At 42.2% G+C, this 21,266-nt stretch overlaps 2 protein-coding genes across 11 annotated transcripts; one reads left to right on the top strand and one right to left on the bottom strand.

Annotated features, from left to right (window-relative positions):
* The first annotated feature begins 216 nt into the window (after positions 1-216).
* Positions 217-16,963, top strand: pfkfb4b (6-phosphofructo-2-kinase/fructose-2,6-biphosphatase 4b). Of its 10 annotated transcripts, none has more exons than XM_086199218.1 (15): positions 752-1,244; positions 8,251-8,426; positions 9,852-9,968; positions 10,057-10,153; positions 11,481-11,547; positions 11,638-11,712; positions 11,799-11,855; positions 11,950-12,071; positions 12,724-12,931; positions 13,012-13,158; positions 13,250-13,354; positions 13,492-13,621; positions 14,420-14,482; positions 14,562-14,626; positions 14,811-15,783. In XM_086199218.1, the coding sequence occupies exons 1-15, from the start codon at positions 1,168-1,170 to the stop codon at positions 14,952-14,954; spliced, it is 1,650 nt and encodes a 549-aa protein (XP_086055344.1). In that variant the 5' UTR covers positions 752-1,167; the 3' UTR covers positions 14,955-15,783. The 10 variants fall into 10 exon arrangements, 9 of the variants coding, with proteins under 9 accessions (XP_086055352.1, XP_086055353.1, XP_086055349.1 ...); XR_015112093.1 differs by lacking the exon at positions 752-1,244 and adding an exon at positions 15,802-16,963 and having other exon boundaries at positions 7,277-8,426; positions 14,811-15,041; XM_086199222.1 differs by lacking the exon at positions 752-1,244 and adding an exon at positions 7,461-7,476.
* arpc4 (actin related protein 2/3 complex, subunit 4) lies at positions 16,774-21,055 on the bottom strand. Its single transcript, XM_086199229.1, has 6 exons — positions 20,920-21,055; positions 19,227-19,345; positions 19,040-19,151; positions 18,870-18,965; positions 17,659-17,829; positions 16,774-17,513 (listed from the first exon to the last, which is right to left on the bottom strand). Exons 1-6 carry the CDS (start codon positions 20,920-20,922, stop codon positions 17,508-17,510), a joined length of 507 nt encoding a protein of 168 aa, XP_086055355.1. The 5' UTR covers positions 20,923-21,055; the 3' UTR covers positions 16,774-17,507.
* Between the last annotated feature and the right edge of the window lie 211 nt (positions 21,056-21,266).

The following is a 21,266-nucleotide window of genomic DNA, read 5'->3' as shown; positions in this document are numbered from 1 at the left end:
GGTTGGGAGGACGGCCTTTCCCTGCCTCCTTAAAACAGTAGTGTATTTTACTTTTGTACTTTTTCTCAAAAGATTTCATAGAAAATACTGTACATTAAATACCACTGAATTTATCGGAACCACTAAGGTAAACATTTTCAATAGGAAACGCGGCAAAACTTGATGAAGATGATGTAATTTCACACTGGAGGTCGGACCATTTCAAGAGAACACAATCAGACCAGCGGAACACCTCAGCCTGACCTTCACAGGTCGGAGGATCCATTACTGGAACGTACAAAGTCCATGCGTAATGTATACTTTTAGTATTTTCTTTTGTGTCTGTGTTCTATCTATCTATCTATCTATCTATACAAATCGAATGGTAAATCATCAAAACAATAGCAGGTGAGCGTGCAGGTGCGCAAGTACGTGAGGAAGGCGTGTGTGTGTGTGTGTGTGGGGGGGGGGGGCGTCGCTGTCAACTGACTTCATTCATTGCATCCGCTGCTGCTGCTGTTGTCGAGGCGAACACACACACGCGCACGCACCTACACACGCATACACACACTCCTCAGCACGCTGGGAAGACCAGACTTTAACACCGGGGACCATGAGGGGCTCATGTCCTCCGAGACACACGCGGGACAGGGCAGGTATGTCTCCAGCTCCCGCTGACTTTTGCCCGTTGTTGGGTGATTTTGACAGCTTGTGTGTCAGTTATTCGATGTTGTGTGTTGGAGGCAGCAGAAGTGCTGGGGAGCAGCTGGGCTAGCAGGCGGATGAAGTAAACAAGTCAGTCACGTAGGCACGCTTCTTTCTGTCGCCCAGCGCTGGAAGGACAGACAGCGATACACCGCCGTGATATATCGCGGAAACAGTGCTTCAGTGTTTATGTAGTGGAGAAAATACATTTGTTACTTTTGCAATTGTCTAGCGAGCTTGTTAAGCTAGCGTCTCCCTATAAGCTGTCAAGCCTGAAGCTGTAGTTTAGCTAGCCAGGAAGCTAGCTGACGGACTGAGTTGGAATGTATTAACGGGAGACTTTATAATTCCAAAATCATCTCCTTTTAATGTTTCAAATGCCTTTATGAGGTAGAGCATTGATTTCAAGTTGGTACTCAAGGAAGAATTTGATTTCTCGGGTTAGTTGACCATAATAGCACTTGTGGTTAGCAATGAGATAAGATGTCAGATCCAAAAGTCAACCTTAAGTGCCTAACCTCTTGTGCACCATTGTTGAAGGACCATGCATATCTACAAAGGTAAATGAAATTATTTTTGGTCTTTACTTCTCAACGGCTACATACGAACTATGTTTTTCCAAGATGATTTGTAACAATTTGCATGTCATGAGAACAGATGGACAGGAGCTTGTAGTATTATTTTGGATCCACAATCCTGGTCAAGCAGGTGATCCCATCACGTCAGTGGGTAACATTTTAGTTCGGACCATCTGTCATTATGTGTACAGCAGAGCAGAGACCCTTATGAAATATCCCTGTTCCCCAGTGAACCCCCTTCATGCTAAATTAAGCACTGTGTGAACTAATGCTATGGCCTATATAATCCAGTGATTCAGTTATTATGTAATTCGGTTAGTCATCCGTCTCCTTTAGGTGCACAGTGTTGTCCTGCTGTGACAATGCAGAAAGAACAAACTCTTGTCTGTGATTGACCTTAAAGGGGAGACTGGCTGTTCTTTGTACAAATATGGTCCCAGTAGCTGAGATGTGTGCAGGCTGAGCCCTTGTAGCAGATATAGGAGGGACGGACAGAGCTACCTGACACACACGGCATTGTGTGAGGCAGAAAACAGGAAAAACATGTTAGAAACTGCATATACTCATGGAGGAGGTCTGATGCGCCTAATATAAACATTGCTGTTGATGTGCACAGTGAGCCATTCTTGCTGTCATGAACACGGTCGTTAAACCCTGGATTGCTGAAATAGTGCATGTGTGCTGAAGAGGGAGGGGAATGAGTGGATGCAGCAAACCCACCAGATTATACACTCATGTGCATCCTGCCAGCTGCAGTAAATCTGCTTCACCTCACTACTTCATTCCTTTTTCTATCTCAGTATCTTATTTTGTCTTTTCATTGCCAGATCCCTACTCTGAATAATCACAATAAATCACTTCTTCTTGTGCTCATTTACCATCTCTCTCTCTCTCTCTCTCTCTCTCTCTCTCTCTCTCTCTGCACCTCCCTCCCTGTGTCTGCTCTCTATCTGGGGGAAAGTTCACCGCTTCGCTCTGAATCTCATTAAAGGCTTTCAGGCAGAGCTGTAGCCTGCTTGTGTGTGTGTGTGTGTGTGTGTGTGTGTGTGTGTGTGTCACATCTATGCAGCAATTGTACGCCTGCGCTGTCCACTGATTCAGCTGATGTTTTGCATCTGGCGACAATGAAGGCTGTTAGTGTTATTTTTTTGTGGGTTTTGGTGGTTTTTTTTTTTGTGCAAATGTAGCAGTATTTCTGTGCCATGGTGGCATTTTCCTCTCGCTCAAAAGAATCACAGACTGTGCTACACACAACACAAGAACCTAGACCAGAATAAACCACTGACAGTACATGGAAAACAGCCCAAAATATTGAACGTTCCAGTATATTCTTGTCTGTGAATTGCACAAACAAGCTTTCAAATTCTGTACACATACATTGTCAAAGGTGTCGGTCAGGATGCTTTTCTAATAACGGAAAACCTCACGCTGCAGAATACAATCTTAGGGAATTGAGCTCAGTCATAGATTGTAAACCAATGCCTGACAGTTTGCACGCTGCAAAAAATTACGCCAGACTCCACAATATTGGAAGTTTGGAACAAGAAATCCAGTAGAGAGCAGTAAACACTCCACTTAAAACTTACATTTATTCTATTAAGAAAGATGACAACTGTGCTGGTTGTCACGTCTGTGTAGTGATTATGGGTGGAATCATCTTCAATAACCTGGAAGGCCAAGTTTGGATGCTGTACATATGAGAGCAGCACCATGTACCCAGTGTGACAGTGGCACTGGCGTTCACATCCAGAGGTCATATCAGTGTTGAACTGACACTGAAATTCTTTGTTGGCCTTTTTCTTTTTCTCCACACAGAAAACTGACTAGTGATCAATCAGTGAATGGAGAAAGATTCTGATTAGCAAAATTGATAATGTCATCGAATTAAGAAAATCATATCGATTCTGGTGTATGCTGATGTTTTTACAACTGATTTGGCCGATAACTGATATTCACAGATGTCAGTATTGTCTTTCATAAAACTGAAAGAATTTGATAAAAGTAACATGTTTATTTAATCACAAAACATTTGGAAAAGCCCATAGATCATATATTTATTACTGTTTCCTCGTCATAAACATGGATGGTGGGCAAAGAAGATGTAACCTGAGTGAAGGAAGCAGAGGAGGCACTGACGCCATTTTGAAACCCAAAAGGGTCTAAAAACATATTTGTAGGAGTGTGACATTGAAGAAGTTGAACTGGGCGCTGACCTTGACCTGTCCAACACCAGCATACGACCTCCCTGGTACTCTTGTGGCTGAATGGTGATAAATCCCTGTAGCCAGGATCCAACAGCAACAGTGCGTAGCAAAGCAGAGTTTAACTTCAGTTCATCAGTCACCCACTGATCTCCCCTATAGCTTAAGCTAGTCAGTCTTGTAAACATTGTACAGGTCTGCATGGAAACGCTGTTCACTTCTAAACGAACTTGCTGTAAATCACACTTTGGCTGCTCTAGGTTTTGTCACATGTTTGAGAAGTAAACGAAACAGTAAAGGTGAACGGATGGTATGTCCAAGAGACACGATTTGATTTAATCGCTATAAGATGCGAGAGGCTTTGTTCCGCTTGTTGCGGGCCGGTGTGTCGGCTGGTGTTGACAGCAACACAAATCAGTGTGAGTCCAGTGATTCTCCTATGGTGTCGCTTCACCCCTCCGTCTGTTAACGGATTAACTCAAAACATTTGTGGAAAGATTTTGATTCACCTCTGTAGACGAGAGCTCACTTTCCACAAAGGAATTGATTATCAGCCAAAATGTCATCAATGACCGAGGTTGAATAACGACGAGTGAGGAGGTTGTCAGCTGGTTGAACTTAGGTTGATGAACAATTGATTCGATTTTGGACATTGATGATGTCATGCTGCCATGTCGTTGAGGCATTCATGTACTGAATGCTCTCTGGATGATGATTTACATGCCTTGAAATTATGCATTTTCAAAATTGTTGCAATCTTGTGCTAAAGCGTGAGAACTACTGAGATAGATGACGGCTAATGTTGGCTAAAAAAAAAAAAAAAACATCTTTTCCAAACTGATTGATTAGCTTCCCAAACCGAGGTACACATGCCGTTGGTGGTACGTGAAGTTACAGTTTCAAAACACTGTGTGATATCTTCTCATAATCCTTCATTCTGTAGAAACCTGTTCCTCCTCTTACTTTGATTGGCTCTGATCCTGTCCCACATGCTGAAATTCAGAACCGAGGACTTGCCAATGACAGGGTAAGGGGGGGCCACAGGTAACCCTCTGGGGATGCGCCCCCAGTACATTTAGCAATGAGATGTCCTGTTCTTCCTCTGTCAGAAATTAAGGCACTTTAGCTTCTACTTTGTTGCCTAACTTGCTCAAATATGGATAAAAAGGTTGAAACACCCTGGCTGCATGGGAGCAGGAGCGAGAGGATGATCTGATCTGGGGTTTCCAGCAGCGTGTCTGACAGGGCGAGCGTGAACGTTGTAGTTCTTTTTGGCAGCAGACACATTTTGAGGGCTACGGCATGGCGTCAGATAGCTGTCAAAATCATGAGAGCGCAAATACAAACTAAACAAGCACAGGATCAGGAATTGAGGGCATAAAAAACACAACATTGAGAGGTCAAAAATAAGTCTTGTGGCAATTCAAGTTTTGTCTCCAGCGTGTAAATTGTGACAGAGAGCAGTTGTGAGACGGTGGCGCTGCTCGCTCTCTCTTCTAACTTACAAGCTCGCTCGCTTCGGGATGTTTTTTCGCTCTCGATATTTTTTTCCTACCAGAAATACGTCACGGGGGTAAGGCTCGACAAGACGATTGCCGATCGAAGTTCGTCGGCGGAATACGCCTGTTAATGGTCAGCTGCTTAAATCAATTTTCTTGTGACTCCACACCTTCCTGAGATAGTTGCTGTGTTAAGACTGTTTGCTACCAACTGTTGATCTAAATAGGACTTCACACAATAATACTTACAATAAAAATCAAATCATGGAGCTGGGTAGTTTTGGCACCGCTGACCATTAACGGGTGTACTTCGAACTACGTCTTATACTCCTTCTTCTTCTATGTGGTTTAATGGCATGTTCGTTGCATGACCGCCACCTTCCGCCTAAGAAAAATTGATTCAAACAGCTGACCATCAACAGGCGTATTCCGCCGACGAACTTCGATCGGCAATCGTCTTGTCGAGCCTTACCCCCGTGACGTATTTCTGGTAGGAAAAAATATCGAGAGCGAAAAAACATCCCGAAGCGAGCGAGCGAGCTTGTAAGTTAGAAGAGAGAGCGAGCAGCGCCACCGTCTCACAACTGCTCTCTGTCACAATTTACACGCTGGAGACAAAACTTGAATTGCCACAAGATTATTTTTGACCTCTCAATGTTGTGTTTTTTATGCCCTCAATTCCTGATCCTGTGCTCGTTTAGTTTGTATTTGCGCTCTCATGATTTTGACAGCTATCTGACGCCATACTACAGGACCTAAAAATACTTGAGAACCACTATCATAGATGATGAGACAGTGACTCCCATACCTTTCTGTCACACCTGCTGCAGCAACAGGAATTCTCTCCTCCTCCACCCTCTCCTGCCTGTCCTGCACCTTACTGCCTTCCGCCTTCTTCCTCTTTCATTCTCTCTAATTATCATTTGGGGAAGGTGTGCTGTCATTTCTGAGAAGCAGGGCTAATCATAAACATTATCCCCTGACAGCATCAGTGCTTCTGCATTCCTTCTCTTCCATTTAAAAAAAAAGATGCAGATTGAATAAAAAAATAGTGTTACCAGTGTTAAAGGAATACGTGACCTGTTTTGATGAAGCTACGATGTCAGATATTTAGTGATTTCTTTTATTCTTAACCATATCCTTTTGAAAATAAATACATTGGTCGTACAATTGTTTTTTCGCTTAATTTAGATTAAAGCAGCTTGAATTAATAGCGTTATTGTTTATCACTGAGGATATTTCCATTTCCTTTCCAGCTGATGTATAAGTAGATGAGCAGCCTGTAGCAACAGTAGACCTGTCTGGTATGCTTCTCTCTGTGTTCAAAGTTTAGATTATATTAATGAGATTATTGCTGAAATCTCAGATTTGGGCAATGGGATTAGTCCTGCTGACTGCTGTGGGACAGGCTAGCCCTCTGACCTCTGACCTCTGGCTGTGTTTCCAGTCACTGTGGCTTCTGACCCTGTCACAGAGATATTGGCAGACTCTGAAGTGTTGTGTTTTTTTCCCCCGCCTCAGTCAGTTAAATCTTTATCCCTGATGTTGTTTTGTGACATTTTCTAAAACTGTGCGTACAGTGCCACCTGTTGTTATAACTGCGACACTACACTTATGTCTGTCAGGGCAGAGACTACTCGATTCATTCCGACAGAATGTAGTTAACTGGTATTATTCAGTCAGGCCTTGACAGTTGAATTTAAAGTTGTGATCAGATATTTGCATATGAATTTCTGAATTAGTAATAATCTGTAAAAATTGTGGATTTAGTGTTGAAACCATTTATCTGTATCTGTATTATCTTCATTTACTGAAAAAACCTCCCTCTATCAATGAATTTAAAAGATTAGCTGCCTTAATCCTCAGTCAAGCTTCTGAAGTGTGATAATTTGCTTTTGTGAATCATGTATCTTTTTTTTCAAAGAAAAGTAAGCAATTGAATTAAAAGGGAGTTTCTATTGATGGCATTTGTGAATGACAACGGAACCCAGTAAATACAGAATAGAGGATCATAATTTCGTAAGAGCCTTTGAAAAATACAAATATCCTCCTTATTTGTCCAAGTTTTTGGAGCTGCAGTTAATGATTTTCATTGTAAATTGATATTCCATTTATTCCATCAGGTATAAACAGTTTATCTGGATAGAAAGAAGTCCACTACATTAAGCGTCAAGCCTACTTTATAATTAAATCTGCTGAGAAAGTGTTTAGGAAGTGGTCGGCTGGTTGTGTTGTTGGTTTATGCCGCAGAGAGGATGCGTGGCTGGGTCGTGTAGAAACTGCTTTACATTTTCTTGATGGTGTTTATCTGAGCGTCCAGGAGCCTGCACGCCCTCCCGGTTTCAGACGCTCCCCTCCTATTGGCTGCTGGGCCTCGCCGTCTGCTCTCTGATTGGCTCCTTTCTCAGCAGCACTCACTGCCCATGTGCGCTGCATGTGAACGACCTAACATTTGTTTTTCATTAACGTCTGCAGTTTTCACGGCAACACTTGCACACTTGCCGTGTTATTACGGTAAAGGTTTCCGCTATCTCCATTGAAAACTTTTTTAATGTGAATGTGTTGTGAAAGCGTGAGGGAGAGATCAAGAACTTGTTGTCCTGAGATCCAAAACACAGGATTTTTAATGTTAAGTACTATGCTTGTCATTGCTCCTTAATTCAGACAATTTAGCGAAACATATTTATTAATGAATTTTTCTTCATGCGAAAGTACCATAGCAGTATGTCTACATGTCCATCTTAGAAATACACGGAATGCAATCGTGTTCGAGTCATTTTCTTCACTGCTGATGTTTTTGAATTCGTTCTGTCTGCTATCAGTCAGACATGCCAGTTCCTTATAAGACATTAGTATAACACCACGTAATGACGTCATAGAAAATAAAAATGATAACGATGAAATGTTATTCCAGTGACGGATATATTCAAGACAGAAAAGTAAGCCACCAGTTAAAGAGACTTGAAATACGAGTCTGATTCAGTTGAAAGCAGCTTAAATGAGGGAGTGCAGACCTTTTGTTTTATGAATATGAAATTTATCGAATACGATTTTTTAAAAGTTGATAGTTTGTTACATTACATTTGAAAACAAAGGGAAAAAAAAACACTTATCTTCAGAGTAGGTCGTTATCGTAGAAATGAAATAAAGCGAATATGAAGAGCAGCACATGGTTGTTTGTTTTGCTCCTGCACTTTTCCTGCGCTCGGTCTCCAGTAGTTACGGTAGGAAGAACTGCTGTTCCTCAGCTGATGTGACATCCATCCCCCCTGCACCCTGCTCCATCAGACTGCCGGGACTGAAGCCCACCGCCTCAGTCTGGCGGGGTAACGTTACCGATCAGACATCCACAATGCTGGACAACGAGGAGTTCATGCGGGATGCTTCCCCGCGGGAGCTCACTCAGAACCCGCTCAGGAAGATCTGGATGCCGTGCAAAAACGGCCACATCGCTCAAAGACGCGGTAAGACGCAGCTTGGCTGACCAAGCACCGCAGTGGATGCGATGTTGTTGGGCAGCTGCGAAATTTGTTTCCATCTTTTATTGAGTGTTTGTTGGGTTTAAACTCATGCTATCCATACATGTGACATTTACGCACAGCTTCTTTTTTTGTTGAGATATTACGCACTCGCAAAGTGTTGAATATGCCCTCATTTTTGTGCGATTTTCAGTTTGTCTGCTTGACTTGAACATTAATAAACCTGCGGGTACATCAGAATTGAACTCGGGGAGACGAGCAGGGAAAAAAACAACCCTGAATTGAATCTGGCCTTATGACACACTCATGACCTGAATGAAAGCATGCACCGGGGCTGACCGCCTGCATCCCTGGTGCTGCTGTTATCTGGATGTGAGAGGCAGCAGTCGTGTTTTTGTTGGTGTTTTTATTCCAGCCGGTGAGGATCGCTTAGCTGGGATGTTTTGCTGAGTCAAGCTCTGCTGTTAGAGCTGTTCCAACTGCAGCTACCTCAGTCCTGCATCTGACACACTGTGTGTATGTATGTGTGTGTGTATATGTGTGTATGTATGTGTCTATATATAATATGTGTGTATGTGTGTGTCTATATGTAATATGTGTATGTATGTATGTATGTGTGTCTATATATGGTGTGTGTGTGTGTGTGTGTGTGTGTGTGTGTGTGTGTGAATGGACTACCACACCACCACACCTCAAACCTTTGAAAACCCTGCATCCCCAGGACAGTGAGTTCAGGAGCTCCTGGAGTCATGCATGTATGTCTTAAAGGAGTGTCTGAGTGAATGTGAGGAGGGTGGAGGGACCTTCTCTATCCTGCAGGGACAACAACAACATTTTTTTGGACTTGATAACATGCCTCTTCTGTCTTTATTTGACTTCAAAGATTATGTAACATCATGATAGAACACTGGTGCATGATGTAGCGATGATATTTGGTAAACAAAACCAACCAGGGATCCTCCAATCCAAGCGTCTTTTAGTCCCAACTATCAGCTGTTACAGAGGACTGACCTGATACCAGTATTTGATCAGAAAGCTGTACCATAATACACACATAGATGCACTGAATTGCTATTATAATAATATTAATAATAATAATAATAATTATTAGCTGTAAAATCCTCATTTTTGGCTGTTTGAGACAAGTTGTTGTTTTCAGAAACATGCAGCTTATTTCCAGCCAACTTGCTCTTTTATTAGTTGTAGTAATGACATCTCTTTCCTCCGGAGGGGATTTTCCATCGAGACGCTCTTGTCGTTGTGCTGAATTCCTCACAACTGTGTAATTAAGGCCCGATCCTAATTTAATTGAATGGAATGATGTTAACAAGCTCACAAACTTTCCGTGCGGGAAGTGAGAATCCATTAAAAGTTTGTTTGTTTTTGTCTCTCTCTTTGTTTTTCTCTCAGTTTGCATGACAAACTGCCCGACCCTCATCGTGACTGTGGGGCTTCCAGCTCGAGGGAAAACATACATTTCCAAGAAGCTAACGCGCTACTTGAACTGGATAGGTGTTCCAACCAAAGGTACCCGCTGCAGCAAATACTGTGATCCGTTAGAGTAGAGACCAGCAGTGCTCTATTTTTAAAAAAATATGAACTTTCTTTCTAACAGAGTTCAATGTCGGCCAGTACAGGAGGGAGTGTGTGAAGATTTACAAGTCCTTTGAGTTTTTCAGTCCAGATAACGAAGAGGGCTTAAAAATCAGACGGTACGTAGCGCTGCGTTCATCGGATGTCATGTACCTACAAGGCTGGCGAACCATGTGACCTGGTGAAAAACTCATTTCATCAATAAATACTCCTTCAGATGGAGAGGAGGAGCCCGTCCAATCACTGGCTGGGGTGGTCGGGTGCAATGAAAGGCTGAGCGCATACCAAAACTGGCACTGCTGCAAAAAACGCAGTACTATGTTATACTGCAGTAGTTAGGCCCAGGGAAGATGATCCAGGGTGAATTTTGTGGAGAAATGCAACCTGAAGGCACATTGTGATGTTTCATCATGACAGCTGGAGATCAGACTGGAATACACCTTGTACTGTTTCTAGAACAACAGACAGAGAGAGAGAGACTGCTCGTTTTCATGAAGCGACTGCAGCCATCTTCCTTCATTTTGTGTCCATTTGTTTTGAATTTGTGGAAAGGAAATGGATGACAGGCTCCATGTCAGGCTCTGAGGATCTCCTTCCTCTGGTTTGTTGTTTAATGCTGGTTAGCAAACAGCTCACAACATACTAACAGGCCACGCAATGACACACAACCGCTGCGGCGCCAGATTTAATCTGGATCCAACCAGTTGAATCCATGAAGTGTGAGATTCACTGTGGTAATCACAATCTGTAAACTCAATGATCGGAAACTGCGGGCACATGAATCCAATATTTCTGTGCGATCAATTCTATTGGCCTTAAAGAAAGAAGAGTGTTTCTTTCAACTGTTCTTTGGAGAATCCACTGCAAATTACCTGCCGTGTCTGGCAGTCCTGTGCCAATGAGCATCGAAGTGATTTGAGCTACCAGTGTCACGGTGATCCTCCCGAGGCTGCTTCTGTCCAGCTGTCAGACTAGCAATCCTTTTGTGACCCACTTTTCAAAGTTGCTGAGCCACTTTTTCCTGCCTTGTTCTGTGGAAAAAAAAGCGTCACACAACGGTCGTTGCAGTGTGGCAGCAGCCTGCAGCCGCCTTCTCCAGTCTTGATCGCATGTGTGGAACAGCGGCATCCTTGAACTCACAGCTGGGTAATAATGTCAGTATATCAGAGTTAAAAAAAACAAAAAAAACGCCAAAAGAACCAGACGTGAAGAGTCATTCAATCATTTGAGGTTCCCAAGAGTCCCGTGCAAATTAAGAACTTGTGTTGTCGTGCAATGACTCATCAGCAAAACTGTCCTCAGCTTGTTGGGAAAACTGCTATCATCATGAAACTTGAGGAACTGATTCTCATGTTTGTCCCACACTGAAGTGACAAATGCCTACAACTGAAGTGCAGTTAACGATCCAGCAGGTAAACTGATGTTTTGTCTGCTGGCGTTCCACAGTCACTGTGCAATGGCCGCTCTGAACGACGTCCGGCAGTACCTGAGTGTTGAAGGAGGACAGGTGGCGGTGAGTTTTCGATGCGTCTCTGTAATTCTTCAGGAATGATCACAACATGACTCTTCATGTGGACTTTTTTGTTTTTTTCTGCGGATTTAGGTCTTCGATGCCACAAATACGACAAGAGAACGAAGAGAGACAATCGTCAAGTTTGCTGAGCAAAACGGATTCAAGGTTTGTTAACAGAAGCTTGATTTCGTTGATTTTACTGTCGAGTCTCCTGAACTCCATGAACGTTAAACGCCGTTTCATCCCTCTAGGTGTTTTTTGTCGAATCCGTGTGTGAGGACCCAGATGTCATCGCACAAAACATCGTAGTAAGTTTTGCCTCTTAAAATCCTGAACGTTTCACAGAATGAAAAAGCAGAATGAGGCAGGTTTCTTTGGTCTGTCCTGGTGTTTCCTCTGTAGCAAGTGAAGTTAGGCAGCCCAGACTACATCCACTGCAACACAGAGGAGGCCATCGAGGACTTCATGAAGAGGATCAAGTGTTACGAGTCGTCCTACCAGCCTCTGGATGAGAATCTGGACAGGTAAGGATGCACATGGTAGCCTGGAGCAGGTTAAAGGGTCAACACAGTGAGGCGTTTAATGGCAACCACCTTTTGACACCTTTTTAAATATTAAAAGTTTACTTTGGTATACAGTTTTAGCGGCTGCTTAACTTCTTGACAAACCTGTGGGCCCCTTTGCTCAATTTAAAAGGGTAATCAGGGGACGTGTAGGATTCCATTGAAGCAACCCACTCAAAGACACAATAACAAGACCCACTAATGAACTAATTCTTACATGAATGAGGTAACTTTGCTACAAAGCCACATAATCCTCCAACAGTAGAAAACATTCCAACAATCCAGTCTGCATTTAGCCAAAAACAAATGATCATATCCCCAAACACACACACACACACACACACACACACACAGGCTACTGTTATCATTTTAACTGAGCTGGCGCATGTGTAAATTCTCCATCAATGGACTGATAGGAGCTTCCTGTGCAGTCCAGACAGAGTCTGTGTTGAAGGGCTACCTCACCTGCCATGAGGGAAAAAAGAGCTGATGGAATAGATTTACTGATGAAATCCAGAAGAGTAAATGGCCTCCCGCTAGGGGCTCCTGCCTCCATTGCTCACCCTGGTGTTTGGTCTTACCACCCAACCCTAACGAGGAGCTTCTTCCTCAGGGACCTCTCCTTCATCAAGATCATGGATGTGGGCCGTCGATACCTGGTGAACCGAGTCCTTGACCACATGCAGAGCAGAATTGTCTACTACCTGATGAACATCCACATTACACCACGCTCCATCTACCTGTGTCGCCACGGTGAAAGCGACCTCAACATCAAGGGACGCATCGGAGGCGACTCTGGCTTGTCTGCCAGAGGCAAAGAGGTGTGTGGTGAATCTGAACCATTTGTCAGCCCAGCCAATGTGTGAGTATGGATGTATTTATCCATGTTGTTACTCTCTAGTTTGCCAGATCTCTGAGGAAATACATCCAGGACCAAAAAATTAAAGATCTGAAGGTTTGGACCAGCCAGATGAAGAGAACCATTCAGACAGCCGAGTGTCTGGGAGTTCCGTATGAACAGTGGAAGTCTCTCAATGAAATCGATGCTGTATGTTGATCCACCATAAAGAAGGCAGCTGCAGCATTTTAAAACACTTCGGCGTGGAGACTGATACCCTTCTCTCTCCTTGTTTACCAAGGGTGTGTGTGAGGAAATGATGTATGAAGAGATTCAAGAGCATTACCCTCTGGAGTTTGCACTGAGAGACCAAGACAAGTACCGCTACCGCTACCCTAAAGGAGAGGTAAGAGAGTAATTCATCAAATTCTCAATCCAAACGTTGACAAATTAAAGGAAAAAACGAAGGTAATGAATGAATACTTTTACCTTTAATATGTCAACCATCTGTCTAAACTGTTAAGCTTTGTTGTCGTCTCTCAGTCGTACGAGGACCTGGTGCAGAGGCTGGAGCCAGTGATCATGGAGTTGGAGAGACAGGAGAACATTCTGGTCATCTGCCACCAGGCCGTCATGCGCTGTCTTCTGGCATATTTCCTAGACAAGACTGCAGGTAGGACCAAAAAAAACTGACATATGTTTAGTTTTTGGTCCAGTCTGGGATTGACATCAGGATATTTTGACTAAAGTTAGTGAGATTTGTACTCCTTGATCAGGGTGGAAAGAATAGTGAAAATCTACTCATGTTATACTACTGACATCTTACATAAGTTCAAGAAAAACTAAGTGTTAAGATACTTAAAGGGATGGTTCCGATTTATTGAGCTGGCAGACACATTGACCCAAGTCTAGCAAAGATAAGACCTTTACTGTGTACATCACACAAACCAACGTCAGACTGTCCCGTTAAGTAAAAGTCAAAAGCATTTTTCTCAAAACTACTCAGAATATTCCTTACTTTCAACCATTGATGTTTTTTTTCAATGAATTATTGCAGCCATCAAAGGGATACTATCTTCTCTCAACCACATTTCTTTGCTAAATGATCAAATGTAGATTTTTGGATCAAATGGAAGTTCATTTCTTTTCTAAGAAAATATACAGATAAATCTCCTGAGTTGTTTCTGCTTGCTTTTTTGTCCGAAAACAAAGTGAAGCAACCATCATTGAAGTGCTAGTTTTTTAACCCCCCCCCCCAAAAAAAGTTAGTTTTTCTGATAGATTGAGGTTATTTTTCCTAATCATAACCCAAAATATTCTGGAGAAGTTCTGAAAAATAAATGGAAATGTTCCAAAATGAGGGCTGTGGCTTGGAAAGAGTTTCATACAGTAACACGGGTAGTTTTAGTTAGTTGCTTCCACTCATCGACCATCCCTAAAATGACCGACCTCTCTGCTGCTGCTTCCACAGACGAGTTGCCTTATCTGAAGTGTCCGTTGCACACCGTGTTGAAGCTGACCCCCTTGGCCTACGGTGAGCTTGGAAACATTTGTAAAACTTGTTGTTAATCTTTCTGGCATCTAACTGGGACTGTTTGCCTGCTGTCACTCAGGATGTAAAGTGGAGTCTATCTATTTAGGCGTGGACGCAGTGAACACACACCGAGACAGACCAGAGGTAGGTACCGGACGACTCGAGCCCACTCGGTGGCTTTTTAGTCTCACTGCTATTTCTGTCCCACCTCCTCCGTTCTGCCACTGAGTCTGGAGGAAGTTCCCACGGTAAAGGCTGTATGTCTAAAAGCTTGTTTGTGTGTGTGTGTGTGTGTGTGCGTGACTGTCTCATGGTGGATCGTCCCCAGTGTTCAGTCTGCACCTCCCTCCTCAAGCAGGCTTGGCAGACGTCGCTGATCCACTCCTTCTCTTCTTATCGTACAGAGAATATAAAAAAATCCCGCTATGTCGAGGAAAGCCCCATTAAATCTCCACCAGCCAGCGATCTGTGACGTCCACCAAGACGACTGTGACACCACTCCTACCTCCGTCATGTCCTCTCGTTTCATCTTTGTCACTCAGTGACATCAGCCCTGCTGGCATGTTTCTACTGTAGCTTTTCCCTCTTTGTCAGAACTACATATCTGCAATCAAATAGCTACTGCACTGTTGAATAAACTGACATTTTAGGGTAAATACCTGCATTTTTTAGTTTAGGTGGTCAGTCACAGGAGCTAAGCTAGATTAAGCCATGTAACGTGTGTGACAACTATGAATTAAGCATATGACAATGTGTTTCTAAGGGTTTTATCGAGTTTTTCTTATTAGATATTCCCCTGATTGTGTTGCATTTACATGTGTATAATTACATTTTACATCAACATTAATTGCTGCATGCGAATGAACTTAAGCTAAAAGTGTCTTAACATGTTTTACAAGTGAATGTCAAGTGCTAATTTCTCATCACTAGAGTCAAATGTACATTTTTTTGGTGCTGTCAAAGTTAACTTAATGTACAGATACATATTGAAAATAAATAATTTTCCTGACTTGTTTTCCTGATGAAGTGAATGCCAGTCATATTCAACAACCCGTTAAAACGATGACATTTATGAAGATATGTTTATAGTAATGTGTCTGAGCAGGATTTGCTTAGCGTCTGCTCTGAAGTTTAAACAACGTAAAAAAAAAAAGACTTTTGCAAAACCCACATTCACTATTTAAAGACTTTTTATTGTACAAGTTGAAAGTGTGAATTCTACGTTAAATTACTTCCTAGTAATTTCTAAAGAAAATATTTATAAACAGACAAGTATTGCGGGATTATTAATGTGGACTCCTTCACTGTCGTCGTTTCAGAACGTGAATGTGCAGCGCAGCACAGAAGACGCTCTGCAGACAGTCCCAGGACACCTCTGATTGATCTCCTGCACTTCCTGTTTTGAGCTTCCGGTTCAGGAACCGAACAGAATCATGGGAAGAGTGACATCACCTGTGACTGTGGCAGCTTCTTTGCTAAACACGGGATAATATGCATATTCCCAGAATCAAACTGTAAAGCACTTTCACTCAATGTATTGTTTTTTTTATACACCTGTTTATGTGAACTCTATGATAACTGTGACTCCAAGTGAGGAGGAAAAACAACAACAAAAAAGACAGGAAAATGCCATTCTTTTATACGTGGGTCTAATGTGATAGCGCAAGCAATGTTATTTAATGTGTATCATGAATTGTGTAAAATGCCATATTCTTCCACTGCATAGCAACCACATCAACTTGACATTTCTTTCTTAACTCTATAAGCTTAACATGAATTTACAGAATCATTGATCAGTAATATGTTAATTGGCCCTGTCGGTTGATCGATCCAGCCATTTGTGTCAGTGTTGGCCTGATATCTCAGATACCTCAATCCTCCCACCCCAGTTCTTATCGAACTTTAACGTCTCAGTACTTTTTGCCTTTGCAGCAAAGTCTTACTGACACACAACTTGTCAAACCTGCAGCATTTGGAAACCTCCAGCAGTTCCCTGTTTACTTTGGTGCCATCTATGGTTATTTTTGTGGATTTGAACTGTTAAAATTTCAGTAAAAATACTGGAAAGATGGATCTTTTTTAAGCAGCACTGTTTTGTTTTGTTTTGAAATAATGTGCTCAGTGTTTGAACTCAGCATTAAGAAGGTGTGACATGAATCTTTTAACATTCCAGAAATGATATAAATCAAGCTTGTGGGTTTTGCGCTGTGAGTCTTGTCGTTGGTCGAGCCAAACTTGATTTTTTGGGATTGAAGTAATGATCTTTTGAAACGCAATGACAGTTTGTTAAAAAAAACAACAACTATAAAACTTCATTTTGGAGTATAAAAGTATGTTTTGTGTGCAAGTCCACCTGTTATATGCTATGTAATATCCTGGACAATTTTGTTTATATTTGATGATGTAACCGTCCTAAACATGTACATCCAAACGCCTTGTTGATGACCAGTTGAACAATAAACCTTGATGGTTTGTGGTGGAGACATTTTGTGCTTATAAAACAACAAATAACTCGTTAAATTACAAAAAAATGTTTTTATTCATCTTGACAGCCAGCATGTATATTTATTTTAATTAGTTCAATCCACAGTAGCCCCCACTGTGGATTTGAGTAAGAAAACAAAATGTGCACCAATCGATTCCCTTACACGTCTGGTGTAACAAAGCTTAGCAATAAAATGTATGTGCATAATATATATATATTTAGAAAAAAAAACATTTAAATTCTCTGAAACTAATCCATATGACCCTGTGCTCTCATTAATATTGATTATAATATCTTTTTCTGTTTATTGAAAGACCATGTCCTGACTCTTAGTTCTCCAGAGACGGAAAACAAGGTCAGGTATAAATATTCATCATGTACAAACGTTGAGCACACAGGCGGAATGCCGGCACATTTTACTGTACGTCTTCTATTCCTCAATTTCTCTCGGCTGATCGTATTTTGGTTCTTCCCTGGAACGTCGACACTCCACAGTGACGGTCGACATTGCAAAAGCAATGTATTTCCAGGAATTACTTCTCAGAACTGAAAAATGAAAGCAAAAACTGTCTGTAAGAAATCTACCAACAAAGAATTGACATACTCTGGTGGAGGCTCAGTACAATGTTAACTGCTGCTGCCCTCTTAAAAAAAGTCATTTTACACATTAAAGGCAAAGGCAAAAACTCACGTTCTTGAGGAACTCCTCGGCCACGATGCGAGCTCTGGCGTTGACGGACAGCTTCATCTCACTGATCTCCTTATCAATCTCCTCCATGAAGTGAATGACAAAATCCACCAGTTTGTGTTTGTACATCTGCTCTGTGTGGAAGTTGGTGATGAGAAAGCTGATGTCATAGCCCTGCGAGGTGGAGAGGGGCGAAAGGAGAGGGTTAACATTTCAACCCATTCTCCACTGGATCCCTTCACATGACATTCTCTGCAGACCTGACAGCAGGTTCAAGCTTCTGCTATCAGTCACACTTGTTTGTAAAATGAAGAGAACGCTGTTGTGGGTCTAGTGTTCCAAAGCATTCAGTGTTTCTGACATTTTCTGATGTCTTTGAGAGCTCGTACAGAAAACCTAAACTGATGTGACATCAGATACATCAGGAGTCTCATCTGTAGCGATACACTAATCTCAAGATACGATACACGATATTCAGCTCACGATACAATTCGATTCACTTCCATCCTTTTCTGAAAGATTTTAAAGGGACAAAGAGACTTTGGTGACATCTTGTGAGTGTTCCATTGACTTGGATTGAATTAATTGAACTGAAAGCATCAATTAGACAATATATGGCTCTGACTGGCAGCTTGCAAATGCTGGACAAAATGAATCAAAGATGTGGTGAGAAAATTAGTTTCATTTATTGAAACTGAGTGCAAATTGTAGCTTGCAAGCTTTTGAAAAGGAAAGTGAGCAATGGAGAGTTTAAGTGCAGCAAGTGGCCTGTTTTGGCAGCTTTTTTAGCTTGATACTGAACATATGAGGTAGCCACTAGCCAGTCTAGTCACCAGGTTAACTAAAACTAAACCATGGCAGCCAATAACTCAATTCGCGGGTGACTATAGCATAGAGGGGCTCCATCCATTCACCATGCGCCTAGAACCTGTGTTTTCCACCACCCAATAAGGTCTCAAATCCTGACTAATAAAGTAGGCAATGGACTTGGTAACTTTCTGCGACCTCGGTAAAGAAGATGGGAACTTGTGGCAACCACTATTATTTAAATGTCTATGTTGAGGTAGGACGACAGTAGCTCAGCGGTTGAGTTGTAAACCCCCGAAAATACTAAAAGTAAACGAATAGAAATTGCTGCTGTAATTTGAGTGTGGCCACAGCGTGCACAGGCAGAAAATCTGTACAGCGTTTGTGTCTTTTCTCCTCCCTCTTACCTCCACTGGTTTCCTCCTCAGGATGAAGAAGTTCTCTGCTCTCATCATCATGAAACGCATGAACTTGTGGCAAAGAATCTTCTCGATCTCATCCGCCTGTTCACAATCACAAACACAGTTTAGTGTGCAGTCATCTGTTGTGTGCGCGTGCCGACAGCGCCCCGACTGACCTGTTTGACAGCGATGCTGACTCGCACTGAGTTGATGGAGCCCTCGATTAGAACTTTCTCCTTGTCGTTGCGGCTGATGATCACAGGCTGGAGGAGAAGCTCTTTACTACTCCTGAAGGAGAGAACGTGTTCATCAACAGCCTGCTTTGCTGCCATTCCTCTGATCAAACATGAACCACACACTCACCGTACTTCCACCTCTGGCTTGTTGTGTCTCTCCACCACTTGTGAGGAGAAATTCTCCAGGCAGAGTGCAGCCTGCAGAGTGGCTCGCACCGCGTTGAGATACGGACGCAAAGTTGCAGTCTGAACAGAAGACAAAAGCCTCAGTGGTTTCATAGGCACAAAGGGTTCAATTGATTATTTTGCTCAACATTCCTAAAATTTAAACTACCACAAATGTTAAAGACTAAAACGTCATGTGCAATTCCTGAAATAAAGAACATAATTGATATTTCAGAGTTATACAAAAGAGCTTCCAAAGGCACTTATATTTGAATTTAACAAAGGAAAACATTGAGAACTTTTCTCACAATTGTGACTTCTGTAAATTTGTGCTACCAAGCTAGATAGACAGAAGCTAATGCAGTAAATGTTAATCAGGCTTTCACATACTTTATTTTGACAAGTGAGTCTACGGGCAGAAGCAGTTCTCCATTTTTTGCAGGCAGTCAAATTTTGGTGCTTGTTGTGCGATAATACATCAGGGAACAGGTCCGACTGCAGGAGTTTTTAAAAGATTGAATATTTCTCAAATCTCATACCATCTTTTAGGCCAAAAATGTGTTGTCAGTGAGCGTTCCATCCTACCATACCATTCAATTTGGTCTGTCACATGATGTAAAAATGAACTAATACTAAAACAAAAAACAATTTTAAAATCTATGTAAATCAATGTTTGCTGTTTGTTTAAGAGTTTGAAAATCTCATATATACACACATATATATAAGTACAGTGGGGCATAAAAGTATGTACATATATGTGTGTGCATATATGTGTGTGCATTTGAAAAAAATATATAAACACACACGTTATAAAGAATTCCGAATATTTCATCATTATTTGATCAGGCAGCAGATGGAGGAAGTCAGTGAGCCACAAGTGAATTTAGAAATGGTGTGAGTGATTACACTGTTCCAGTTTCGAGTCCCGGCTCCATCACAGGATCTTTCTGTGTGGAGTCTCCATGTTCTCCCTGTTCCTGTGTGGGTTCTCTCTGGTACTCCAGCTTCCTCCCACAGTCCAAAGACATCAAGAGGGGACGAGGCTGATTGATACTCTAAATTGACCGTAGGTGTGACTGCGAATGTGAATGTTGCCTGTTCACGTGTGTTGGCTCTGTGATGGACTGGTGACCTGAACCCCGCCTCTCGCCCAAAGGCAGCCGGGATAGGCTCCAGCCCCCCACCCCTCACCCCCCGCGACCCTTAACAGGATAAGCCGTAGGATGGAATTCAGGAAAGCGAGCACAAACGATACTACACTGACAAATGTCATTTTAACAGCATCTGTTCAATATGACCCACTTGTCATCTGATTATAGCAAGAAAAACACGAGGCCGCGATAGGAGCTGCGGGTCAGCACAGCTGGCTCCATTAGCAGCTGTCAACCAGTTCAACGCTAGTAAGAAAAAAACTTCAGAGTAGCACTTTACTGGCACGACTAGCTCAGCACTATACGTCATAGCGAAAGAACCGACGATAGTTAGCCTGTTAGCTAACTGCTACTAGCCAAACCCGGATGAGAACCGCTGAGCTCCGGCTCTGTGAATGAATGAAGACTGAGTGGAGGAGCGGTAACAAGCTGGTGTGGACACGCTCTCGTGTATGTAACCGTTTAACAGCTTATCTGACGACATTTCTGATGAATTTATCTTACCATTTCTATTTGTCAGGAGAGGCGGCCTCAGGCGGAAGTGGCTCTCTCGGTGAAGGTTTTTCCGTGAACATACCGGAAGTCAACCCTTCCACCGAGTTGCGTCTGACCTCACAGTGAAGCTGCTCCTGAATATTATAAAGCTCATTTTGACTGTTCAAATTTAATTAATCTGAATTCTTACCACAGTGCTGTTTGCTGTAACTAGGATATGTAATACTGCTAATATCTGTATTTCATATGAATATTTCATGATTTTTTTATATGTACAAAAAAAACCCAGAAAATCGAACCTTAACACAAGAAGGTCAACATCGGCAGGAGTCGGTAAAAAAAAAAATGCTGAGCAT

This window comes from Aulostomus chinensis, chromosome 3 (assembly GCF_037954235.1).
Source record: "Aulostomus chinensis isolate RoL2024-O1b breed Wild chromosome 3, RoL_Achi_v1.0, whole genome shotgun sequence".
Classification (NCBI taxonomy): domain Eukaryota; kingdom Metazoa; phylum Chordata; class Actinopteri; order Syngnathiformes; family Aulostomidae; genus Aulostomus; species Aulostomus chinensis.
The sequence above is the reverse complement of the archived record's forward strand: the minus strand, read 5'-3'. Positions and strand labels throughout refer to the sequence as shown.